Here is a 27,008-nt window from a genome sequence, read left to right on the forward strand (position 1 = left end):
GCGGGGGTTAAGAGAGCAGGGAAAGTGTTGCTTTGGGGCCAGCAATGGGCAGGCTGGATCTGCCTGTCTCCTCTGTCTCAGAGCTGATGCCAAGCACGGTAAGAGGCAGGAGGTGGAGGTCCCTTCCCTCTGCAAGGAAGGCAGGCCACCCCGCTCAGGTACGGCTGCTTTCTCCATTGGCACCCGAGTCTGGGGGGGCGTGAGGCTTGGCCCTGGCAGACGGAAGAAGCTTTGAGGCCAAAAGAGAGATTTTGCAGCCTCTTTCCCCAGAGGCCTTTTCTTCTCCCGTTTCAACTTGAGCAGAGCTGCAACTGCAGAGTCCAGTCTGCTGCCTTTTGTCTGTGTTGTAGAAGTGACATAAGTTGTTGGCCACGGTATCTGTTTGGCGGTGAAAGTCACTAACTGTTTAAAAATCTTCGGTTTCTAGAAGTGTTTTTGAGTCAAAGCTATATTTTTCGTAAGAAAAATGCCATTTTTATTAAAATATGAGGTTGGATAATGCCTTTCTGGTTGGCAAATAACTTACTTAGAGCAAGCTGCAAGTTAAAGCATAGCACTTGGAACACCGTGAATACAAAATTGTAGTCTTTGCTATCCCGTATGTAGGAGGAAAGCATCATAATTGCCGATACAATGGAGTGGTGGATTTTGACATTTTATTAAGCTTTGGACATATAATCACTCTTCAATGTTCTGTTCAATGCAGCCTGCAGAAAATAGCAGAAAATTGTTATGCACTGATAACGATGAGGTGTTGACAAAGCACGTAGTGAACTTCAGGCTCACGCTCCTCTTACTTGCTTTGCTGCATTCCCAGCTCTTGTTTTGCCTTTACGGCTTCTGCTGTTCTATGAGAGAAGTTTCCAGTTCCTTTCTGGAACTAAAAGGCTATAAATAATAACGTTTCAATTCAGATGGCACAGGTTAACAACGAGCATAGGAATTGTTTGCTCTCGGTACTCAGATGTAAAGCTAGTATCTCTGCATTGTTTTCTTCCAATTTCTTTTCCAAACATGAGAAAAGTTAGTTGTCTCCAATTTTTGGTTGATGCTGTGTTATATCTTTGTGGTAAACTTCTTAAGCATTGTTTAATCAAATTGTAAACTCTGAGTATCAGTCAAGCCACTTTCTTTTGTAAAGCTACTCATGCAATTATTATCTTAAGGACTGTGTGTAAAATGTTTGTATAAATTGCCTTTTGCACACATCTTGGTGCAAGAAACTGATCCTAGCTAAAATGGAAGGAAATTGTTTATGGGGTAAGAGGAGCTTTGTCATCTCAAGAAAAGATACTATATATAAAGAAACTTGTGTTTTTACTGAAGAAAGGATTACTCAAATTAGCCTACTGCGTTGAAGTAGGCAATAATCTTTCACATCAGGTCTGCTGCAGCTGAACACGTAACTGGTTTATTTTTATGGCCTTGCTAAGTAGGTGGGAGAAGAATTGGCCGGTAGTGTTTATGAAGAGACCTTTAAAAAAAAATCAAGTATTCAAACAGGAGTTTAAAAAGAGGAAGAGAGAGAAGGTCATAAATTCTTTACCGTCTTTGACTTTGTACCTTTTTGTATATTTCAACTCTCCCTCCCAGGAATTTTTTTTTGTATTGCAGATTTCTGTACATGAGTGGATTTCTTAAAGAGCTTGCAGATAACAGCCTTTAAAGGTGTCCTTCAAGTCAGCTTGTAGATGTTCTGGGCTTTGTTGAAGTTTTTGGGATCTTTTTTTGGTAACTTCATGCAAAGTACGGTCTAAGGTGTAGCCTACCGTATTTTTTTTTTGTTGTCTGTTGAGAGGTCATCTGTGACATCGTATGCACTTGCATGCAAAACCCTTGGATGACGAATACGCCCGTATGATAGCACACTGATTTTCTGATTAGAGAAGAAAGCTGTGAGTATGATCGCTTCTGCCAAAGTACTTTTCCTAGAACCCATCATTTACACAACAGTTCCTGATGTAGCCGTAAGGGCTTATGTCTTAGAGTCCCCTTTCTTGCCTGCTATTTCTGTGCCAACCAACCCCTTCGTTAGGCTACAGCCAAGCTGTGAGAAGAGCACTTCTGTTGGCAAAGAGCTCGGATCCATCTCAACAAGAAGCTGCAGCAGCTTCAGATAATATTTCTCCCAGCTGTTTGTGGGTGCTCTGCTCTCACAGCACAACTGGCAGAAAGAATATGCTGATGCTCCTCAGCGACATCTCTGCAAAATCCAGGGGCTTCGTGTGCACCACAGCAGTCATTCACGAATGTGCCTCTACGGCTGCAGGTTGTTTGCCTGGCTAAGCCCAGCGCAACCCCTCTGTTTAAGGGAAATGCCCTCTCAAAGCTGCTGGCAAAGTTGTTTGTCAAACTGAAGTGGATATTTTCAAGCAGTGAGGCTCTGCCAGGCGGGCTTGTTTGGGGCAAGGTGCTGCAGAAGTAAGGCAGCCGTGTTGCACCCAGGGTAGTCCTGGGCCTGGGCAGGCTTGGCTGGCAGCGGTGTAGCAGGAGAAGAGGCTCTGGAGTGAAATCTCCTCCTGAGTTGGTGTGGCAGTGTGAGGTCTGCGTGTGATCTGAAGCTCGTAGGTATTCCATCGAGGCGTTCGGAGCGCGCATCTTCCTTAATCAAAATCGGTCAGTTGTGGAAGTTTTATGTCAGTGCAAATGCCCGTTATGAACAATATCTGAGCAGAATGACTTCGATCCTGACGGAAAACATTTCCATCTGGTGAAACCAAAAACACCTCCAAAACAAATCAGTAAAAAGTTACTAGACTTTGTTTCTCCGATGTATCATTTTATGCCTGCGGAATGAAAGCACAAGCTTCGTTTAGAAATCATTGCGGTGTGGGCTTCAGAACATATGGGTAGCCAGAGCACGTATCCAGAGTCTCCGAAAAGTTGGTACTTCAGCTGCTAGTATGTGTTAAACTGCGTGCTGCTGTTTCTCACCGCATCTCCAGCCTGTCTCGTCAATTGAAAGCAGGCGACCACGAGTCCAAGTCTTCTCTGCAGCTGGTTGCTGTTAGCTGCCTGGGAGCTGACCCCGTGTGTATTTACTGATATGTAATTCCTAACAGAATTTAGTCCCCTTTTGTACCTATCCTGTGAATAGGTTATTAGATTTTTCTCTTCACAGAGACAAGAAACGTTGCACCAAGTCATGTGTAGTGGCACTAGAAACAGAATTCGGGACCCTGATAAAAAAAAAAAAAAAAAGGAATGAAAGAAAAGCATAAATAGACCAAAGCCTTGTTTACTCAGCTAAGTTGCCTTTTGAACTGAATAAATGAAATGTGGTTTAGGAATGCTATCTGTCTATCTGTCTGTTCAAAGCACTTGCAGAACAGATGACTTGGCCTGCCCTGTCACACAATGGATTTCTGTGTGTGTGAATGAGCTGGGAGCTGCCAGGACAGAAGAAGAAGGTCCTATAACTACAGCCACGTGTTGCACCCACAACTGTCTCTGCTACAGATCTTTTGATGTTGGATTAAGTCATTTAGCTTCAGACCTTTCTCAAAGAAAGCCGTGACTTAAAGCATGTCACTCTGTAGATATATTCAGGAGAGGAAATGTTTTGAAGGTTAAAGCAGCAGGTATATAGGTTTACACATCTTCGTTAAAATCCAGCAGTACCACAAGTTCCCAATTAACTCAGATTACTTATCCTACCGATAGGGAATCAAGTGTACTTTTTGGCTCCTGCGAGTCCGAGCAGTTGGTGCTGCGAACCTGTCATCTCCCAACCCAGCTATGTTGGCTGAATAAACTGCCACCCTTCAGGCTACTTCCAGGTATTGTGCATCCTGCCAACAGACTTCTGCTGCTGTTTCAGATCTGCCAGTTAAGCTGCTCATGTCATCACTTCCTAGCCTGTTTGAGGAAAAAAATGCATTTATTGCCAAAGATCTGCTGCTATATATAGTTGTATAAACCAGCGCAGCTTCCTGACTGAAGGAGGTTAAGGAGGGAACCTTAGCCTCTTCTCCTGGTGAAGTCACCTCCACAAGAGGACACACCTGCAGCTTTCTGTGTCAAGAGTTGACTCTGACTAGTTTATTTACAACAGGTTCACTCAGTCCCTGCCTTACAGCGAGGGAAATCTGTAGTGGGTAGTTCATGAGGAGATAGTGGCTGGCATCTGGAGCAGGCAGTCCCCTGGCCTAGGATTGTTCTTGATTCACAACACATTTGGTTGTCCCTTGTCACTGTCTCTTGGTGTTGAAAATGGGTTTTAGACTGGATAAATCATAGTAACATCCTCTTTGAAAAGATTTCTTTCCCTATCTACTGTAAGTTTATACTGATGTAGTCCAAAGTCATCCTTTCTGGTCTGTGTGGCGGCATCAACGTGGAGAATGCGCTTCTAGACTTGCAGTTCCCAGCCATCGCCCCCAGGTTTCTTAACCCAGAGGTGGAAACAGCAACGTGAAGCAGTCAGATTCCCAGTTACTCCTTTGCTGCTCCAGGTTAGTTAAGCCCTCAGCCTGTGGGCCTCTCCCTCCGTTCAGCCCTCATCAGCTGGGATCGCTCCCCGTCTCCGAGCCGTTCTTGCTTTGAATGGGAGATCTCATTAAAGGGGATATTGATGCTATTTCACAAGCCCTTATTATACACGTTGAGCTGTCTGGTCTCTTCCTTTCCAGCTTTGAGATTGCTCCCAAAAAGTGCTAACCAATGTATTAGGAGCTTCTTAAAATTAGTTTAACACGAAGAAGCAAATATACTCAACTCTGTTATTAGTTTAATGCAGATCAAGATAATATTCTCACCTCGGTTCTAAAGACCTTGAAAGGAATAATGCAATTCGGTGCTGGCATCCTTACAGATAAAAGGTTGTATAATTGCGTTATATGGAAACTACTGCAAGCTGCTCCTCTCTCTCCTTTCCTTTAAAAACATTTTGAAGACTGTAATGCTGTTTCGGGGGTGGGGGCTGGGGGCGCTTGGTGCTTAGCATCTGAGTGCTGGGAAATTTATTCTTCCCCATATGCTTTTCCAGAGTATTTCTGAGAACAGTGATTTTGTTTGGGGGAGATGAAAAGCTGGAAGAACTGGTAGACGGTTTAGAAAGACCTGTCAGAGGTAGCAAGCAGTTAATTTGCATTCCTGAAATTCTTGTGTTGTCTGGAAGGAATCAGTTGATAAATTCTTCCAGGCTGGGGTTTTCGCTGGGCAGGACCAGATCTGTTCCGATGCAGACGCTGCTGCTCAAGCTTCTGTTGCAGAGCCTAAGACAGATCGGTGGCGGGCCCAGCTGCAGCAGCCTTTGTCCCTCTGACTTCAGGCTTCCCTCGGGGCGCTTCCTGACCGTGTCGGCTGCCCGGTCGCGTTGCGGGGTCTTCCTTGGATGTTGTCTTGCTGACTCTGATGATAGATGCAGCTCGAGAGGACCAGGCACAGTAGTACCTCAGCAGAGAGAAAAGATCAGCCTCGTTTGAGCCCTCGTTGGGGTTCCTGGAGGTGCAAGTTTTCAGAAGCTGAAGACAGTTTGCTGGCTTATTTGCTTATTTAGGTAGAGAGAAAACTAGACAAATGCTAACTGCCAGACGCAGATAAAGGAAACAGCTTTCAAAGAGCTTGGATTCAACCTGCTAGTTGTTCTCACAGCCTGCATGACTACTCCTCAGGCTGCTAGCCTGGTTTTTATGTGTCTTTCTTGGGCATCTGCTAAGCTTCTAACTTAGAGTTCTGCTTCCTACTGCAATAAAAAAGTATACATTTTTTTTTTTCTTTTTTTGAGGGGGGAGGGAGGTAATGTGATTTTCTTCTTTCTTTTTTTTTTTTTTTTCCTTCTGAGATGAGATTTCTTGTGCTACAGCCATCTCTTTAACCTTGGTGTACCCTGCCTCTGCTTAGAGAACAGCTTAAGCATCGCAGCTCTTCAAAACAGATACTTTTTAGATTGTAACAGATGTCCCCCGAAACTGGGAAATGGGAAATGAATTGGATTTTCAGTGTCTTCGAACTGTCGACCCGTGTTTTAGATCAATGTAGACTCAGTGCTGACTCTTCCTCTTTTCTCCTTCCCACATTTAGCGTGCAATTCTGAGCAGCTCTCCCAGCTCACTGTTAACGTTTCTATGGCTCTTTCCAGTGCAACACAACTGCCAGCTGTCCACCTGGTGAAAGAGAAAGAAATCTGTTCTTCAGCGAGGCGTGTGTCATGTAGCAATGCAAATAGTTATCGTCCACAGGGAAGTGAACAAATTCCAGTCAGTAGAAGTGTTTTTGCTTCTTAGTATCCTCACCTGGTAAGAGACATTTGACTGTCCTCTGTGATGTGGCAAATTAAGTACTTGGCATTTTTTTTCCTTGCTATTTTTTTCGCAAGGAAACACAAAGCCTACCCCCCATTTTCTGGTCATCAAGATACTGCTGTTACAGCAGTTATGTGGTGACTCCTGACTACCAAGTAGCCCACACATCTCGCCACAAATTTGGGAGTTGTCTATCTAAAAGGAAGAGACTTTCAGCGGGCTCTTTGAAGGACCATACTGATAAGGAGACTGACATCCGTGCCTTAAGCTGAAAGTTATCTTATTGTTCTAGCTTTTAACCCAGTAGTCTGCAGTAGCTGAAATGTTGCTGTAAATTACAGGGAAGGTTAGTGTCTTCTGTAGTTTCCTTGTCAGGTTGATTGCTCAGTCTAAGCTCTAGGCTGACTGATTACTTCTTAAATTAGCGTTCTACCAAACTTTATGTTAATCAGAATAAGTGAGAATTAGCAGACTTTTCATAAGGCAAATGAAAAGAATGTTGCTGTACTTGTTGGTTTAAAAACAAAACAGACCAAACAAACAAACGACCACAAAACCTTGGTCCGATGACTTGCCATCGGTAGTGTTTTTGTGATGATTGACCTAGGTTAGGGTGAACACCTTTTTTTTTTCCTTGTCTTACATACCAGAAAATGAGAGGGTTACTCAGTACAATGTTGCATGCAAATCTGGAGACCACCCTCTGTTCCGAAACACATGGATTGCAAATAATTTGTAGCCAGGAGAGACTTTGAATGAAGTTTGACAAATTCTAGCAGGAATAAACATAAAAGATTCCCTCACATCGGTCAACCAGTTCGGCTTTTTGAATCAACACAGCCTAGGAGTTTCTAATCCCTCTGGCGATAGTGGTCTGTCTTCTAATTTTAGCCTCTTTCAGTTTGTAGTTACTTGTAGGGCACAATAGACCAGTGGAAAAAATCTGCATTTTAAAATAGCGTGTTTGAAGAACAGCGTGGGCATGAGTCATACCTGTCCCTGCAGGCCGTAAAAAGCCGTGGACGGCTGGCGGGGAAGAAGTGTATTTAAACTTTGTTCTTGCCAATTTAAATCACTTTATTCAAGAGCATGTGAATGAGTTGTAGTATTCCGTTAAGGCTGTTTTTGTCAAATATTTTTATGGGGAAATGTATTTCTACAAGCAGGAAATGAATTCTTCCCCGAATTTTCCTTTACATCAAATATTCCTAATCATCACCTGTGACTGCACAGGGGACAAAAGTGAACGCTTTCAGATCTCATCCCAAGGAGGAATTCAGCTCACAACCGGAGCAGGACCACATTGAAGTAGCTGCATAGTGATTTAAATGTAGGTTGATATGCAAATGATTCGGTCAGTGGCCTGTAGCACATTTTGCTGGAGGTAGATAGTAAAATGGAGATTATTCAGATTTGGCTGGTTTTCAAGGCACTGGTTTGTTCTGCGTACGGATTAGATGAAGGAAATCAAACAACACGATGTGCAAAGCTTGTGCTGAAGACATTAAATTCCAAGGACCCTAATGGTGCTTTGCACTGAGATTTTGCCAACTTTCTGCTTAGAAAGCAGGAGCTCCCGCTAAATACCAAGCTGCAGACTGGTGCTCTCCTACTCCACCCTCCTGCTTCCCTTTTCCATTCAGTCTTTCCCTGTAACACCAGCAGGCATATGACGTGTACAGCGGGATTTCTTTTTCCATTTCTGTGAGAAAGGCTGGCTTACCTAAACCCATTTGGCATCGATTGAATGTTAGAGATGGAATATGATTAAAAATAATAATAATAAACAAACAAACAAACAAAAAACCCACCCTAGAGTTTGGTCAGAAGATCTCTGGCATAACTTTAGCAATCTAATAGCTCATAACATGCTTTCGCAATTGCTTTCAGTAAAAGAAAAGGAATAGGAATCAAGATGTGTATTTGCATAGGCTTTGCTGCAGCATCTCTAATCCTCCTTGTGTACTAATTTCAAATAATAGTTTGTAATATTTTATATCTTTCTAGAATATTAAAATAGTAAAGATGCAAAGAATAAGCTTCCCCCATACAGCCTACCACACTGGGGGCTTAGACAGTTCCTAGAGATTTTGCTTTGTAGCATTTCATTAGTTGCATTTCTTTTCTTTTCTTTTCTTTTCTTTTCTTTTCTTTTCTTTTCTTTTCTTTTCTTTTCTTTTCTTTTCTTTTCTTTTCTTTTCTTTTCTTTTCTTTTCTTTTCTTTTCTTTTCTTTTCTTTTCTTTTCTTTTCTTTTCTTTTCTTTTCTTTTCTTTTCTTTTCTTTTCTTTTCTTTTCTTTTCTTTTTTTTTTTCTTTTTTTTTTTTTAGTAACTCAGTACCATCAGAGGGGCTACATTCACGTCAGTAACTGGGTTTAAGAAATACCAAGAGTCTACATAACATTACAGATTTTAAAACCACGGTTGCCATCTAATTTTGTGGTTACAAATGAAAGCCAAATACTCCTGAAATCTCTAATTTACTCCATCCTGTCTATAAATAAAAAAATTGTAAGTTTCAAACCCCAGGAATTTAGAGAACTGCCTTGCTGCTTATCCCCCAGTGCATGGCTTCGGTTTAGGGAGCTCATCGGTTGCGTTACACTGACCTGCCAAGTCGGCAGGTTTTGGAGAACGGGTTAAAGTCTGGAGATTTGTTGAGGTTGCAGTATGTGGTTTATCTTGATGGTAAAAACGGTTTTTTGAGTTGCAGTTTTTAAAATTCAAGTACAAATGTTATGTCTTGATAAAGGGAGCATAAGCTTTTACCAAAGAAAGTGGTTTTCCAAAAGAAGCTTGGACCACAGTGGCAAGCTATGGGCATTTTTCTTTGTATGCTGCAGTTCTTGCCACCTTGGGACCTAATTCATACATTTTGCACCTCTGAGAGGTTTCCATTATCAATACCTGTTCTGGGCCTGACTGTATTAGAGGTATTTATCTTAAATAATCTCTTAAATAATGCTAGATTCAGTGAAGAAAAAAATGTGCTTAAATTCTCCCCCCTCTGCTCTGGATGAGGGACTGCTTACCCCTAATTATGCAGTGCTGCGTTTCTTCTGGAGGCAGACAGGCGTGCTATCTGGTTTCTAGACTCGGAGCACCTGTTCAAGGAAGAGTTTGTTTAGATTGGGCAGGTTTCCTAGCCTGCCAGCTCCCTTTTGATGCGAAATTACACAGCGTAAGGTTAAAGACAGTGGGTTAGAGAGGCTTCAAAGAGCCCAGTGTGACCCCGGCATGCCTGGCATGCCTTTCTGTTGTGCAGAGGTTTGGCATCCTTCCCCCTGCAGCCCAGGGAATGCGCTCAGGGCAAGAACCCAACTCGGGGAGGGCTCCCCGGGTTGTAGGGGCTGTGGGGAAGGTTGAGTGAGTTCCTTGTCCCCTTTCTAAATGCTGCTGGTGCTCGCCAGTGGGGCACAGTGACCGTCTGCAGCTGTGTGAAGATAAACAACCCCTCACACCTACCAGGGATGCCCCGGGCTGTGAGGGACCTGTGTCCCACCAGACCCACCTGCACCCTTCCCCTGCACTCGCCCAGCCCTGTGACAGCCAAAGGCAAGGGGGCAAAGCTCCCCCGAGGGGCTGCTGCCAGCTGCTCCGGGGAAGATGTGGCCCCACGTGGGGAACGGGGAGTTGCTGATGCCAGGTGAGATGGGGGAAAGCTAAATTCCCAGCTGTGTTACAGGGTCCTGCAGGATGCTACAGACATTTGCAGGTTTGCCTTTGCAAACTTGAGGCAAGTGCAAGTGGGTACCAAGAGCGTGTCCCGAATGAATCGGAGGCTTTTTCCCAGATCCTCTGTTGTATTTAGCATGCACCCTGCGCTGGGCTGTCTTGGTAAGCAGCTTTTGAGCAGTGAAAGTATCTTGCATCTGTCATCTCAAACTCCCTTGAAAGCTTGGTTTTATAACCTTTATACTCTCTTTAGGTAATACAGTTAGGAAAATGAATTTGACATTTTTAACAGTTTATTCTTCAAATTCTTCCTAAATCCCTCCGGTATAATCTGTAATTCCAGGAATTCTTCTGTCTGTAGCCCGAGGGCTCGCCACTAACGCCCTTATCGTTCCCATGGACCGCAGAGGGGCAGGAGCTGTTTTGTAAATAGATTTCTTTATATTATGCCAGACAAACAAGCGCTTCCCTTGGCAATCAAAATTAAGCTATCTCCAAAGAAAATAACTTATCAGACAACAGGCAGTAGATACCAGTGCTCTATTGGTATTCTGTGCAAACCACAGGCTTTCTTTGGAAATCCCTCCGTGACAGAGCAGGCCTTTCTCCTTCCCTACCAAGCTGATTTCCCAACCTGCTCATACTTGGGTGAAAGCAGTTTGACCGCCAGTGTCCAAAGACAGAAATGCCCGTTTCATTAGTTTGGAAACGTCCTTGTTGAGGTAAACAAGCGAATCCAGCCCTGTTCTATGGCTGAAATGTTGGGGGAGAAAGAAAAGTAAGGTTGTCTTTTTTTAATTTTTTATTTATTTATTTATTTATTTTTTAGTATTGTGCTTGTCATGCATTGGTCAGCGAGAAGGGCTCGTGCCTCATGCATAGGAGGTAGGATTGAGTACGCCTCAAGCACGTGTTTTGCTAACTTTATGGACCGCATCTGGAGCACTCAGCACAGGCAGAATCTGTGAAATGGTCATAGCAGGAATACGAAGCTATAAACGTGCCAGCAGCTGGCTGTAAGGGCGCACGAAGAGCAGGGCCTGGGCTGTGCTGCCCTGGGGCATTGCCCACGCTGTGCGCCTGCGTTAGCTGGGGCTGTGCTGCAGCATCTTAGCGCCCAGTGCAACGTGAACATGAGTGATTAACACAGCTACAGCTGCTTCCAGAAACAGAGCTTGTCTTGCAATGTATTAAGTGTAATGATATAATAAACAGGTGACAGTTAACTTTAATAGGAGTACAATGAGCGAAGATGCACTTCTTAAGAAGATCCGCTGCCATTAGCGGATGTTTGGCGAGATGTTTTGCATTACGTGTAATACCTCCTCCTTCCTTTGAAACACCAGTCCTGCGCTAATGCTCTGCAGAAACCAAACACAACTCCTAATGGTCCTGTTGCACTGAAAGCAGTCGAATACGTGAAAGTGCAGGTTGCATTAGCGACCTTAATTCTCCTCCTTACAATGTGCGTTATGAAAATCTCTATTATGAGATGGTATTGCTAGTTCTTAAACAAACCCTTCAAGACTTCTGTGTAGGTAAGTTGCGTGTGGTTACTGCCACAGGGGATTAAAAGCAACATGAAGCCCGTCTCCCCTGATATTTTTGTTTTCATTTTACCTTTTTCTGTAACAAGGGGGAAAAAAAGAAGAGGCTTTGGGAAGCAAATGACTTGTTTTTGCTGAGAAATAATACCCAGTTGTAATGAGACAAGCTCCCTGGAGTTGTAACGTGGCGTGTTTAAGGGAGGTTGACATTATACCCCCAGCCTGTGGTTCACCTTGTGCTCGTTTTACGGTGAAACCGTAATGTTTTCGTGTCCATTTCTGTTTGACAGCGGCTTAAGTATGTTTTTTAGTGCAACCGGGTCTCTCCGTGGTAACAATACAGCCCCCTGGCAGGGAGGACGAAGCCTAAAGCTGCGTTCCTTGCCGGTTCGCCCGAGGCTGCAGCGTGGCAGGCATTTGCTGTGGCTCTTCCGTGGGGAGGGAAGCAGAGAGCCGTCCGTGCCTCTGGCTACGGGGGCACAAACGTCTGCGTGGCTGGGCAGGCAGGGAGGGGGCAGCCTGGGCTGGCTGCAGAGCAGCCCCCAGGTTTATGGGGAGTCTGCTACAGATAATATACCTCTGAAAGCAGTGTTCGTAAAGTTCGTACTGCTCTCATAAAATCAGGATTTATTAATAGTAATATTCAGGTGCTATCTATGCCTTTTTCCATCCCTGGAAGGAAAATAACTTACAGGCTGTTTACAGTTCTGCTAACTACAATGCCTTGCTCTGCATGGGAATAAGGAATAATAGTGTGTGGAAAATACCAGTTTGAAAGCAGCATTCAAAATGCTTTGCCAAGAAACATTATATAATTAGTAAAACAATTTAGTAACACCTATCATACTTGATAATGTCTTCGCCGCTGTGTGTAAGTAAGCCTTTGAAGGCGATGTGCAGCTTAGTGCAGTGCCTCCTTCCTCGTGTGCCGTGCTTCCTCTTGCTTGCCTTGCTTCACCCCAAACTTCAGGTCCCTCCGTGCTGCAGGAACGGGTTATTGATCCGTGATGTGGGAGCAGTGCGCGTTGCAGGGCACTGAAGCAGGGTTGTTTGACTTGTACGCCGTGAGCTCGTAAGCTTACGTTTCTGTCTGTAACTCTGTGAGGCAAAGCTGCTGCCGCGGGCCCTGCTGAGCCTCCCGCTGAAGCTGCAGGTACATGGGTTACAAATTCCTCCTTCCAGACTGCATTCCTGGGAGCCCAGGCACCTTTCCTTCCTCCTTCATGTGCAGGGTGATGGCCAATAAATCATAAATCAGAGGTGGCAGCCTCGAGGTCATGGCCTGGCCCGAGACAAACTGGGGGAAACCATGAAAACGTGGGCTTTCCAAAATCCCATCGGCTTGGTTCATAATGCGTTCAAAAAACCAGAGGTCTGACAGTAATAGCAGTGCCCTTTGGTAGGGGAAAGGCCTGCCCTGAATTACTTGGCTGAATTACACATTCAGCACTGGTCATGGGGTGTATTTTTCCTCCTCTTCTAAGGCCTCACACCAGCTAGGCCCTAGCACCTGCCTGACTCGTTGGGGAGCAGGGAGCTCGGTTCAGCACACCTCTGTTAGGAGCCGAAGCTGCAGTCAAATGTCAAAAGCAGATGGCAGAAGCACCTCTCCATGGGGCCGGAGCCTTGCCTGAATGGGAGCATTTGGCAAATTAAATGAAGTCTGTGGTCGGAGGGAGAGGTCACATAGAGAAGACAAAGCGCTGAGTGCTGCAGCTGCCCTAACTCGATTAGGAGCAGAAGGGAAGTGTTTAAAACACAGGCCGGACCAGATTTGAGAAGGGGAAGAATAGCGAAGCCTGACTGTCCTTCCTGGGCCTTCGCTGCTGCCTCTGGGCTAAATCGCACGCAGCCGGGGGCTTGGCCCCAAATTGATGAGGGCATTTGGTTTCCTGAGTTCCGGGGGTGAGGGGAGAGCAATCCTATTAGACACCGCACACAAACCCCTCCGCGGCGTCTCCAAAGGAGGCAGTCTGCTGCACGTCTGCTGAGCCTGCCGAGTACACAGGATCCCTCCTGGCAGCGTCTCGAGTGATGCATTTACCAATATTAACGGAGACACCAAACCGTACTGCTCCGCAGCTCCTCCCGCACACGTTCTGCTCGCAGGGCCCATATGTGCGTGTGAAATGCCAGCCCGCCCCGAGATGTTTCTCCAGCCCAAACCCCCCAAAATGCCGTTTCCTTTGGTCTGCTGCGCCGGGATCTCCGTTCTTCTGGGGCTTGCGCAGCTCCGCGGGTGATTGCTGCAGCTCATCCCAGCCTTTCATTAGGAGTAATAGACGCTCTTAATTACAGCGTGCCACATGACAAACTGGTAAAGGTGCTAGAAATGGTGCCAGCAGGAAAAGAATTGGATGATGCGAATTTTTATTAATTAAGAGCTGGCAGGACTGACGGGAGAGGAGATTGGGCTTGTGTCCACTGGAAACTATGTAATTTTGGTGGAGACATTTTTAAAAAATGTCATGAGTTATATGCTGATTGTGGTTTTAAAAACTTGAAAACTTATCTTCAGCCGAAACGAAATGAAGCCAACCTTTGAAATTGAATACATATGAAACAGGGAAACGCAGCAATTTTGGGTTTTTCTCTTAAAGTTGTAGTGCTAACTATGGTCTGCCCCAGTGCATGTTAATTTGCGAGAAGCATTCACTTGATGCCATTAAGTGTGCTTGGAGCACGTTAAGTTCCTGCAGTAAAGATTATTGCAAATGCCAGGAAAGATAGAAACGGAGGCATCGTCCCTGCTGTTGGGCTCCCAGAAGCGTTGGAGGAGCCAGGGACTGACTTGCCCCCCGTTAAGTTTTCCAGGAAGACGCAGAGCGGAGCTGTGACCTGCAGCGCTGCTGGGTCTCCACGGTTGTGTTCGTTCTCCTCTGCTCCTGCAAGGTCTCAAATCATTCCTCCTGCTGCTCCTTGCAACTGGGATCGTGGCGTGCTCGTGAAGCTGAGCTTCCCCGAGGATGGGGGGCCTCCAAGGCAAGGGAGGGGGTGAAAGCCCTTTTGAGAGAGAGGTGGAGCAGGAGCCAGAGGGGCTCTCCTGAGGCTTGGGGGAAGAGCAGGCACACCCCTGGGACCTGCTGCTGCCTGGAGATGCACAGAGGGTGGGTCCCTGTTTGGGAAGAGGTGGTAAGGCTGTAGGAGAAAAACATCAGGTGGGAGAGATCCGTGTGCAGCTTTTGTCTTGTGCTCTCGGGAAGGTAGACTGCTAGACGAAAGACAGTCACCATTAAAATGTCAAAATCTGTCAGTGGTATCTGCAGCTAAAATTAGGAAGAACCCGAAACCCTTTTGTGCGCATAAATATCTGATGTGCCGAGCGCTGCTCCGCTGGCAGGTGGATGTTGGGGTTACCGCAGGGCCCTGCCCACGGCGCAGAGCGTGGCAGTGAAGTCGGGGATTTCTTGTAGCCGTGAGAGACTATCTGCCAGTCATTATCGGAAGAGAAGGAATCAGCAATAGCAATACTCCAAAAGAGAGGAAAATAGTAATTTCTAATTATTATTCAACTCATTGACTGCTTACTCTGAAGCACATCTTGTTCAAAGGAGAAAAGCAGTCACGCTGGCAGGTTGCGCTTGTCCGTGGGCAGGGGAGAGGAGAGGAGAGGCGAGGCTGCTCCCGGGGCTCTCCTGCCAGCACCCGCTGGGACACCCCTGCTGCCAGCCCCCTCCGCATCAGGCGGGCCTTGGGAACGTGGCAGGGTGCCTCGTGTGTGCCCCCACCTTGAGTCCTGCATCCCACAGCGGCAATGTTCAGCTTCCTTCGTGTCTGGTGCTTTGGGTATTAATTTGCTTCCTGTGCTGATTTCATGTGTACACGCAGCCCGTGTGGGTTTTTTCCTTCCCCTCCGCATGCGATGCGCTCGCAGAGGAAGGCAGTAATAGTCCCCAGGGATATGTACGGCGCTCTTCACGTCTGAGGTATGGAGTCAACTCAAGACCATTTTGTTCTCATAAAATATACAGCACTGCAGTTTAATGGGTAATGGCATAAATGCCGGGGTTTGACAGGCAGAGCCATTTCACTGGGAGACATGGAAGCGAGGGCTGGGGGCTGGCTGCAGGTGGCTGGCACTGTGCGAGGCCATCCTCGTGTGCCGTGGGGCCGTGCCTTCACCCCATCAGTGTGCCAACACCCCGCTGCTGCGCTCACCCACGCTGAAGTATCAGTAAAGATGAGGTTTCTTTACGTACTGACGGGGAGGCTGAAGGCTCTTGCAGAAAGCAGTTCCTCTCCTTTACGTGCGTGCCCTTTTCCATACCTCTTGGTGTGGTAGGGGGACGGGGGCTCCCCTCTGGCTGCCAGGAGCGGCTGCGTGGCTGCTGCTGAGCACCTCCGGCCCCTGTGCTGCGGGGGGGGGAGCCGCAGGTCAATGCTGCGTTTTCAGCCCGTGTTCTGGGGGTGCTCTGCACCCACCCCCCTCCCGTATTTATTTATTCGTTTATTTATTTATTTATTTTTGCTACTCACGCAGAAAACTTTGCAGAAGCACCCAGCCCAAGGAAAAATGGCAGGAGCCGGCGTGCCTCGCTGCCGCTGGCTGTAGGGGAGCGCACGGAGCCTGCCTGCGGGCGGCCGGGGCCTGCCCCAGCCCCAACCCAGCACCGGGGGGCTCGGGGCGCCCCGGGCCGTAAGCGTAGGGGTAAGGGGGCAGAGGAGGGGAAGCCCCTGCAGCAGGAGGGCTCCTTAGCACGGGGGGGCCTGGGGCTGAGGTGCGGGGAGATCCGGCCCAGGGGGTGCTGGTGCCACAGCCCCGGGGCTGGGCCGGGCCGGGCCGGGGGCTCCCCTCCACCACCCCCGCCTGCTGCAGCCGCTCCCCGGGGTCCTGTCCCAGCGCCCCTTATGTAACGCCCGGCCTCGGGGCTCCACTCCCGCAGCCCCAGACGCCTGTGATGATAAAGCAGCGCCTCATTCTCCACCTTCATGATTATTATGGTCATTATTATCACTACTAGCATTATTTTTATTCCCCCCCAGCCCACCCCAGCGCCTTTCCCCAGCGGGGGGGGGGGAGGGGGTGCAGCGGTGGCGTCCCCATCAGCGCCGCGGGGCTCCCCTGCGCTGCTCTGCGGTGCTTTGCCGAGCTGCTGGGAGCCGTGCCTTGCCGTGCCTTGCCGATACGCTCCGAGCCGAGCCGTGCCGGGGCCGTGCCGGGCGCTGCGGGGCGGGGCGGGCGCTCCCCAGCCCCCCGGGCCGCAGTGCCGCGGCGAGGCGAGGCGAGGCGCGCTGCGGAGGCGGCGGGAGGAGGGAGGAGGGACGGGGCGGGCGCTGGAGGCCGGCAGGCAGCGGGGAGGAGGAGGAGGAGGAGGAGGAGGAGGAGGAGGAAAGGCCGGCGGGCAGGGAGCCGGGCTCGGCGCGGCGCAGGCAGCCGGGCAGGGCCGAGCCGAGCCGAGCCGCGCCGTGCCTGGCCGGGCCGAGCCGTGCCGGGCGCGCTCCCCGCGGGTCCCCGCCGCCGGCGCCGCCTGTGCCGAGCATGTCGGGCCGGGAGGCGGTGACCTACCTGCCGGACAAGGGGCTCTACTGCCAGCGCCTGCCCGGCCGCCGGGCGCGCAGGGGGAAGCGCGCCGACGCCATGGGCTTCTACGGCACCCTCAAGATGATCTTCTACAAAGTGAGTGCTCCGCGGGGCCGCACTGCGCACCCCGCGCCCCCCCGCTGCCCCCCGGCTGCCCGGGGCACGTCCCGCCCCGCCGCCTGCCCTCCGACAAAGTTTCGCCCCCTCCCGCCGGCCGCGCGGCCGGCGCGGGGAGAAAGTTGCCCGAAATCGCGGGAAACGAGCCCGAAAGAGGCGGCGGGAGGCTCCCGGGGCGCGCTGCGGGTGTGCTGCGGGGAGCCCCGGCGGTGCCCGGCCGCAGCGCGCTGCCTGCCGGCCTCAGCCCGCACCGCCCGGCCCCGGGGGCTGCCCCGGGCTGTGGGGAGCGGCCGGGGCGAGGCGGTGCCCGCGGGGTGCCCCCGGTGCCGTGCCCGCCTGGGGAAGCGCCGCGCTGCGTCCCGGGGGAGGCACGGCCGCAGCAGGGGATCCGCCGCCAGCCGCGGCGAGACCGCGCGGGGTGAAGCTCAGCCCCGCTGCATGCCTGAGCCGCGCTCGGCCACGGGTCCGCGGTGGCTTTCTGCAGGGAAAGCCACGGAGGCGGTTGAAAAGTTAAAAAAAAAAAAAAATAAAATGAATCAGGATAACGCGATACGGATCATCATCCTGCTTGCTTGGGTTTAATTTTTTTTTTTTTTTTTTTAGCCAGGTAGACCGATGCAATAAATGGTTAAATATATTCCAGCACGGTGTTAGAAAAGATCAAATCAGTGGTTTGTGTGAGATGCCAACTTTTGAACCGTGTACCTTAAAATGACATTTTTGGGGAAAAAAAAAAAAAAAAAAAGGAAAATGGTAAAATTAAAGTCCGAGTTGTGACACAGGTAGTTCCTGCGTTCTGCAGCTTGCAGTTGTACGCAGCAGTAAGTATCCTTCTGCTGGCTCAAGTGCTCCGGTGTATCACATCTTTTTTTTTAAAAAAAAAAAAAAAAAAGAAAATGAAAACCAACAAAACCCACAGAAACTGCATTTAGCATCACGATGTCTCACTGAGTCCAAAAGCCTGTGGTTAAAGATTGCCCAAATATGTAGAAAGTAATCTTTATTTGTCTGGCTGGGTAAATATGGCTTTCACTGGTTTCCATCTCGCTGGTAATTTTTGCAGACTGGCTTCCCCTTTTAGCAGCTGCCCTGCTCATTATTTGGTTTTGATCACATCTAATTGTGGGTGACATTCAAGGCTGAGATTTACCGGGTTTCATCCTTAGCTTTTTTGTGAAAACGTCTGTTACTCTTTCGGTCAGTTTTATAAATGCTTCCAGTGTGCAACTCGAAAATAAAGGGTGCTGGGCAAAAGAAAAGATGTATTTGAATTTTTTTAGGCCATAAAATGGTATTTGCTTTATAGTGCAGACACGTTACCTGACATTTAACCGTTTGTGTGAGACTTTTAGCAGTGAATCTGGACACGGAGAATGAAGGGGGTGGTTTGGTTCTTTTCCTGCCCTCCCTGGAGAACAGGGAGAGAGCACTTCAGTAAATAAAGCAGCACCGAGTTCTGTGCACTTTTAAACATTTGCCTTTGGAAATAAAAGGAATGTAATTCCAGTGGGTTTGGGACCTCAAAACAGCATTACTGTATCCATGTGCCGTATAAAAACATGTATCAAGTATTGTTTAAAGTTAAAGCCGGAAACTACAATGTTGCTTTAAATAATCTGGTGAATGCTAACTTTGTTGAAATCCGCTATTAAAGCAGAAAGTAAAAATGGATTTGATTTACAGAAGTATGTATAAGTAAGGCTGGCCATGTAACTAAAACCATGTTGTTGCTCTTTTCCCTCACCTTGCAGATGAAGAGAAAGTTGGACCATGGCTCCGAGGTCCGTTCTTTCTCTCTGGGAAAGAAACCCTGCAAAGTCTCAGAATACACAAGGTAATTAAATGCAATAACAGACCCCTGGGTTGTGATTCTTGTGCGTATCCCGTCTTTCCAGTCTCGCTAAGCCTGCTTCATTGCTCCTCTCCATGTTAAAGCACTGCGAAGCGGAGGAAGGGGAGGTATCAGTGTTCATGTACTGCTTAGCTAATTTAAATCACCTACACTGAAGATGAGTTTTAATGAAGTAGCCAGACTTGCATTTCTTCAGCTGAGGTTTGTGTTTGATTCTAAATATAGCACGCCCATTTACTTGGAGTCTTTTCGAGGGCTGAGGCATTCCTGGGAATAAAATCAATCAGATTGTTAAAAAGGGGCATAACGATAAACCCTAAGACTATTACAAACTGTGATCAAATGTATCACTTCGCTATGGCAACAGGAATGAGAGAATGGAAATTTATGTAGGCAGAGCAGACCATCTGATGCGAACGGGAACACACACGTACTTGTTACCCACGACGTGAAATTACCAAGGGCTCCTCCAGCCCTGCCTCCGTACTACGCCGGAGCGGCACCGCGTCGCGCAGGCAGCGGCACGTGTGCGGTCAGATGCCTCGCAGGGCAACGCGCCCCTGAGCACGAGGGGAGGTGGCCGAGCAGGGCCCTGCGTGCACGCCTTGCAGCTGCAGGTCCTACTACATAGTTGCCATAACGATTGTGCTCTGGTGCCGCACTGCTTCCCATCATTTTGGAGCTTACACCATCACGCATTTTTCCCCCGTAAGAAGCATCAGCCCTCCCACAGGCTTCGTGCTTGCTGCCTAACACTGGCTGGGGATGTTATTTCTGTGAATAGCGTTGTAGCGTTCAGCCACCGATGGGTCTCCCAAAAGTAACATGCATTTATTTCCCCTCCTTTAAGGGGCTTAGCAGGTGATGAGCGAAAAGTTAGGACAGTGAGGGAAAACAGGTTCCCTGGTTGCTTTTCAGACAGAAACGCTGCAGCAGAGAAGAAGAGGCAGCCGAGGAGCACATGTTGCAGCTCCCACGTCTCGTGCATTGGTAGTTTCTCCGGGCCTTTCCATTATTCTAGTGGAGGAGCACTCCCATTCACCCACCGGGTGGTTCCTGGTGCGACACGCCGCTCTCTGCACTCAGGTGAAAGTAAACAGCTCCGGAGCAAGGAAGGGGCGCTTCTTGGCAAGCATACCTGTGGCGCTCAAAGGAACCGCTGTGCTTGCCCAGCTTCCGCAGCAGCCTGCCTGCCTGCTGCAGGTGGATGAGAGCAAACAGAAAAATACAGCAGGAACAAAAGCCTGCTGGCTTAATCTCAGGTCAAGGAAAGAGACTTTTAGATCTTATTTGGAATAGCTGCCTCTGAATGAGAACCAGTTCGCTGCAGAAGAAATTAAGGTGTAGCTGTTGTAGTGAGGCAAGCTCAAGGCTACGTGTTGCTCAGACCCTGTATAAGCCAAGTTAAGGGCCTTATTCTGGAGCCTAAATGAGAGGCCTTCTGCAAGGTCTCTGTACAGGTGATGAGAATGAGTAGGCTGTAAATACAGATTTGATTTAAAAAAAAAAAAACAAAAAAAAAAAAACGCTTTCTACTGTCATTGCTTGGATTTTGAGTCATTATTGACATAAAAGAATCCTTAAATAACATCTGATCCTCTCTCCTAAACTGTTTGATTATATTTTCTGTAATAATGTTTAGGCAAACGATGTGGCTCTTGTGTCTGCTTGGTTCATTTTCCATAGGATCAGGCGCTCTTTAAAATTGACAGTTCTGATTAACTTTGTTTGCATATAACAGGTAAAGCCAGTAAACAAATGTCATTAAGAGGATCCCTGATCTGTGAAACAGTATTTTGGTATTACCTTCTGTTTCTATTACTGCTCGGTGAAATTATCGTTAGAAAGTCTATTCAAGCCATTCTTTACTTTTCTCTACCAGCCTGGGTAAATGCTAGAACAAGCTACGATTGTCCTTCAGAACAAGGAAGAATAAAGGGTGGAAGATTTGTAGATTTTGATGAGATATGTATTAAAATGGACGTGCCTGGCATCGTTCAAAGCTATTCCTCTAGCCAGTGAAATGTCAGTAATCCCCTGAATAAACACCTGCTAAAAAGTTGGGTCTATCATAAATAAAAGCAGAGGGTTTGGGTTGTTTTTTGTTGCTGATTTTTTTTTTTTTTTTTTTTGAGTCCCACGACTGCATTTAAAATTTTGATGTTTGTGAAAACACTACAGCAGAGTTCCAGATTTTGTGGTGGGGACACAACGTTGGCATTCTGTGAACGAAGTGCTTTACATTATGTTTAAAAAAAAGAGAGAACTCAGTCAGCTGTATGACTCTAGGCTCCTACAATAGCAGCTTAATCCTGGCTTTTTTTAAAGGCCTGTCCCATACGAATGAGCTGTTTTTTAACGTGTCAGAGTGAAAAAATCCAACTGTAATTCAGGGAGCACCTTTGGCTCCTTTTCCCTCCTCACTTTGCCGCCCTTTAATTCCCGTGTCACTCCATCAACACACAAACTTTAAAACGCTCCATACGAGCACTTCAAAGTCCCGTTCCAATCACCAGGGCGCTAGGATTGTTTGATAGTAATAGCTCTTTGTCAACAAAAGTATATTAAGAGCCAACAATAGCTATCTCTCCGTTTGTGGGTGAAGCAGCCATAGCACGTCACGTTCAGGTGAGACTGGGCTCGGGCTCCCGGCACCAGCAGTCAGAAGGCACAGGTGCAGCCCAGCAGAAAAGGACGCACTCTGCCAAGGAAAGGGATATGAGAACACGCACTTCAATAGATAGCCTGCTGGCCAGTTGATGGAGCAGTGTTTTTTTGGCCTTGGAGGAGTTTGCCCCTAGCTGGAAGATCAGTGCCGCAGTGGTAGCAACAGGTGAGTTTGTGAGCTTGAGGGCGCTGGCGCCGTGAGCGGCCAACGGGGCATTCCCACAGTGTTGGCTTTGCAGGAAGCTTCAGACTCCCAGTAACAGCTGCAACTTCTGCACTAGGTTTCCTCTTCTGCCCTAGGCTGTGACTGTTCCTCCATGTTTTACATGCAGCTTTCACTTCTTCTTTGTGTTCTAGTACCACGGGGCTGGTGCCATGCTCTGCCACACCTACTACTTTTGGGGACCTGAGGGCAGCCAACGGCCAGGGACAGCAGCGGCGCCGCATTACATCTGTGCAGCCACCCACAGGCCTTCAGGAATGGCTGAAAATGTTTCAGGTAACCAGTGCTTAGAGAAAGAGACATCTGGAGCAGCTTACCTCTGTGATTTAAGCACGGGCTGCTGCACTAAAGGCAGTCCTCGCTGTATATCCCCGAATGTCTCGGTCATTGATTTTGTGTACTGTTGAAAAAACAAATGGGCAGCAACTTCAAGGAAATGCAGTTGCCCGTTTTAGCTAGTTGCTGTAGAAACTCACAAAAAAATTACTACTTTCTCTGGTTTCTTAATAAAATAGCCCATACTGTTTGATGCTTTCACATTTTCTGCAAATTCTGTCCAACATGTAACGGCTGCCTCCATGGCCTCCGGCTAACGGGAGACATTTTCTCTGGGAGACTACCAAGTGTGAGCACGTGGTTTGCTTCAGCGTAGGTATAGCACTAAATTTACCATAAGTCTGGTGTCTTCTAAGAATAGAAGGCAGAGGAGTGTTTAGCAAAAATAGGTTGAACGGAAACTCGATGTGTACTTTTACTGATGTTTGAGTACTGAACACGATGTCAGCTGGCACACGCATGTAACATTGAAAGGAGAGGGAAAAGAGGCTTGCGGTATCTTTCCAACAGCCCTCAATGATGTCTAAAACTTTATTTGACAAAAAACAAAACAAAACCTAAAACACCCAATGGTGTGAGGCACAGGGGTACACAGTCGCACAGGTAGAAACCAGAGCCTGCATGACACCAGTTTGGTGGCAGCTAAGCCAATGTTGTGTGTGTTAGTACAGACACGCTCTGGGGCAGGCCTGTGTTCCTGCGGCACAAACTGTGTCCCAGACAGACCAGCAGCCTGGTTTTGAGAAGTAGGGATGGGTCCCAGTCATTGATTTGAAAAATGGAAATACGATGTCTTCAACCCTTGATTAATAAACTGTTGCTTCTAAAAATGTTTTCAGAAGGCATAAGTAACTAATAGAGGCATAGTTTCAATTACGATAACAGACATTTTCAAAGATAGAGCAGCAATATTGTAGACGTAGTAGCGAGCATACGATTTTGCAGGCAGGAGCGTGCTTTGGCTTGATTCACACTGCCACATAGTACCATTGATCTCAATCACTGTCAGCTGTGAACATTAAAATAATAACGTAGAACTCCATTCCCTCTTTATTTTTACATATTTATAATCTGCTTAAAACAGCGGAAGTCTGGAATTAACATATTCTTGTACACATCATCCAGTTTCTTAAACATGCTCACATGTAATTGGTACCGTGAGTCTTTTTTTAAGAGGGTTCATAGAAATATGTCCTTTTAACCCTCAGGGATCAGGCTTGAATGGTACTTTGTACATATCATACTTAATATAATGCGATGTTGTATTTTTACATTTTGTTAATGTTAAAGCCTTTGTACTGACAAAAGCTGTTTTCTGTGCAGTGCATAATGTGTATTTTCTGATGGAAGATCACTAGTTACCAAGAGTTACATATTCAAAAAAAATTATGAAAGGCTGGAGTGTTTGAGAGCGTGACGCAAACATGCTTGACAGTAAAAAAAACAACAATGCTATTTGCTGTTTGGTCAGGATTGGGAAAAGAAGTCCACAAGCCCATGGAAACTTTGCCTATAATTAGGTTGTTATTATTTTAGGGTCACAAGTACTGGTTTAGTTAATGGAGAAACTATGTTCTCCATTAACTGCATAATTAGATACTTTCAGGTTTTGAAAAGACTCAGCCGCAGCAATAATTCCTGGATTCTGATCTGGACTCTTGAGAGAGAGAGAGGCCTCTTTTGCAGGACCAGAGACCAGCTAGCAGCACTCGGTGATCACCCCCCTCACTGGTAGTTTGTATTTTATTCTCAAAAGGGGAGTCCCTTATTTTGGAACCCAAAGCTTTCAGAGCCACGTAGCTGCATTTCAATGTTTCACCTCCTTGGCTAATGCCAAGCCCCTCATTTTCTGCATGTTTATTTTCCATGTGAATTTTATGAAGGGGGCAAGGCTTCAATAGCCAAACGTTGAGAGCACAGCCTTAAAGTAAGGGGAGCTCGCTCTGCCCAGAGGGCAGAATTAACTGGCACAGGAAGCATCATTCTTGCAATACGAAGATTTTCCCATACAGAAACAGAAATGGGAGGCCTTTCTTCTTCATGCACTTTACGCCTCCTAAGCCTGTTTAATAGCACTATCTGATTTTATGTGAAAATATATTTCCAATTAATTTTAAAGCTAAATTTCCAGGGGCACATTAGCTGGACATATGTTCTGTTTGAAGGTAGAACTGTCCTTTGGCACAGAAGCCAGCAGTAACAAGTGATACTCGGTTATTTCGAGGTTCCTCACCTGTACATTGGCCTTCAGTCACTCTCCTTTGTTTTTTTTTTTTTTTTTTTTTTTTCCCCAAATTTAAATGCAAGACCACTCAAATACTAAGAAAACAGGGCGTGTGTCTGAGTTTTGTTGTCTTGTTTTTTGTTTAAACTTATTTTTGTATGTTACTGCTGCTGCTGTGTTTTGTAGCTGATCTAGGGTTTTTTATTGTGAAAATGACAAAAACTAGTGCAGAAAGGAGAAACATCTGGAAGTACATTTGCACTTTCCCTTTAAAAATGAAGATGTGTATTGATTTCAATGAAATGTTAGTCTAGAAACAAAAATAGAAAAGTATTTTGATAGGTTCAAGCCATTTAATTTCTTAAAGGCCTATTTATTTTTTCTGTTTCGCAGTGGCTCTTGGTTTCAGGTCTTTTTAATGTCCACCATAAGATTTTTAAAACTCAGTGCCCAAGTGTATCTTTACAATATTTTTTCTTTTGTGAGAAGCTATTTTTATTTTATTTGGAACAAGAAATATTTTTAAGTCACCAAATTGCTTGCCATAAGGAAAAAAATCAGCTGCGTGCTAAACTCAGCCAGAGACAGTCCTGCTGTAAATATTACATTCCATTTTTCTCTTTTCATTCTTCCTACTTCACTTGCTTACATTGCTGGGTTTTATTTCAGTAACGTGATCAACAAAATTTGGAATTTTCTTGAAATATGTTGGAGTGCACATAGTGATGCTGAGAAGTTGCTCTGTAGGCAGTAAGTACAGCACTCGCTTTGAGTAACTAGTGAATGCTGTTATTTTACTCAGATTGGAAAGATTGTTTCCTCCGTGGTTTAAGATAGTGTCCACAATCCTCCTCCCATTGAGGGCTGGCTAGAAGACTGTTTCTTTCTGCCACACAGAGCTAACTCAAATTACTTACCATTCTTCATGTCATACTCTTCCAAAGACTCTTGTGAATGCACACATGAGTGGTCCAGCTCTTACACGCAGCTGGTGGTCAAGGTTGTATCATAAGCAGCATGACAGCAGCACCCCCTTCGCAGTGTAAGGTCAAGGTTTCAGTGTTGATGCACAGCCCTTGCACCCGCAATGGGAAGGATCCAACTGCAGCACTTCCTGCAGGGGGCTTTGCTTGTTTGCTACATCTGTCCAGACTGGGCTACCCTCTGAGGTGGCGAGGTGCTCGGTACCTAACCAGGGGCTGGGCAGCAGCAGGACCCCCGCCAGCCTCTCTGCAGGGCTCTGTGGGAAACAGCACAGCTCTGTTAGCAGAGCGCAGCAACAGAGGACGGCACCCTAAAATTGTACCACGGCGTAACGTGTTCAAAATAGCTGTCCTGAAGATGCCTGGAGCAGAAAAAGGATCTATTTGCTACAAACTGGAGCTGTGCAAACTGGTGTTAACAGGTTGGGGCTGCGTGACAGAAGAGTGTAGCTGATGGTAGAGCAGAGGCACAGAAACAGAAGGAGATGATGAAAGGAGGGGAGGCAAGTCAGGCAGGAGCAATGAAGTGGAAGTTGTAGAAGCAGCGGAGATGTTTATGTTGATAGAAAGCTGTTTGGCTTGCCTGAAAACGTGAGGAAAGAGGTTTACGCGCAACAGCGAAGGGGAAAAGGAAGGGGTATTTCTCAGGTAGGCAGTGCTGTGGTTGCTGTAGCAGCATCCTGGATGATGAGATGGTATCAGCCAGACAAAAGGCGAAGCAAGACCTCCCTGGGGCACTGGGCAGGGACGAGGGAGATGCTGTGTCTTAGGATTTCAGATCACTGAAGGAGCACAGCAGCAGCAGCAGTCCCTGCCGGGCTCCCCAGGGCTGTGGGAAGGAACCGTGGAGCTGCCTTTCCTAGGGGAAGCCCTGCACAGAACAAAAGCTTTGGTTCAGTTTTACATTAAGCTTAAGTTTTGAAGACAAGGAAAATGAATTAAACACATGCATTTTACAGACAAAGTATGTTCTTTACAGGGATCTTCAATTTCAAAGGGGATCACCTGGTAGAAGTCCCAAGGTTTTCTGGACACTACACCAAGTGTCTCAGGCCTCTCCGGTCATCTAAAACATTTGAAACTTTGCAAACTGTTTGGCACCCATTTACTACTACTTTTTTTCTGTTTTCTTTCCATCTTTGATACTTGTTTACTGTTGTTTCTCATCAAAGCCACAAACTTACTTCTGCTCAATGCAATTTGGTGCAAACAGATCAATCTTTGGGGTCCAGAAACACAAATTTCCTAGTCTTGCCTTCATTAACAGAAACATTAGTGTTCATCTGGCAAGATTACTCGCTTCATCAGAATGGTTCCTGCCAAGAGCTTCCCTCACAGACCCTTCCTGCCTGTAGCTGGGGGTCTGTGTTTAGGTGAGAGACTGAGGGGACAATGTCCTAGAGAAAAAAACACGTGTTGGCAGCTGATGGCTTAGAAAGAGCCCAAGGTACCTGCCCGTATCCATCCCATAAGGATGGCTGGACAGGTGACAGGGGTGCTGCTTTTATTCAGTAGCATCTCTTTGCAATTCTTGTATCGTCTCCATTCTCTTCTCTGCGCAGCTCTGAATTGCTCTGTAAAAATAGAAATGCAAGAGAGTTGCAGACGGTGCACAGTGA

At 47.0% G+C, this 27,008-nt stretch overlaps 1 protein-coding gene across 4 annotated transcripts in view; it reads left to right on the plus strand.

Annotated features, from left to right (window-relative positions):
- FBXW7 (F-box and WD repeat domain containing 7) overlaps positions 1-27,008 on the plus strand; it is a 162,023-nt gene that overhangs the window by 114,119 nt on the left and 20,896 nt on the right. For 3 of the 4 annotated variants that reach the window (XM_032187460.1, XM_032187461.1, XM_032187458.1), the window contains exons 3-4: positions 18,856-18,938; positions 21,981-22,122. In XM_032187460.1, the coding sequence (XP_032043351.1) occupies positions 18,856-18,938; positions 21,981-22,122 (225 nt within the window). Of the gene's footprint in view, positions 1-16,910; positions 17,084-18,855; positions 18,939-21,980; positions 22,123-27,008 lie in introns of those variants that run through there. The other variant, XM_032187462.1, reaches the window with a different exon arrangement.

Source organism: Aythya fuligula, chromosome 4 (genome assembly GCF_009819795.1).
Source record: "Aythya fuligula isolate bAytFul2 chromosome 4, bAytFul2.pri, whole genome shotgun sequence".
In the NCBI taxonomy this organism is placed as follows: domain Eukaryota; kingdom Metazoa; phylum Chordata; class Aves; order Anseriformes; family Anatidae; genus Aythya; species Aythya fuligula.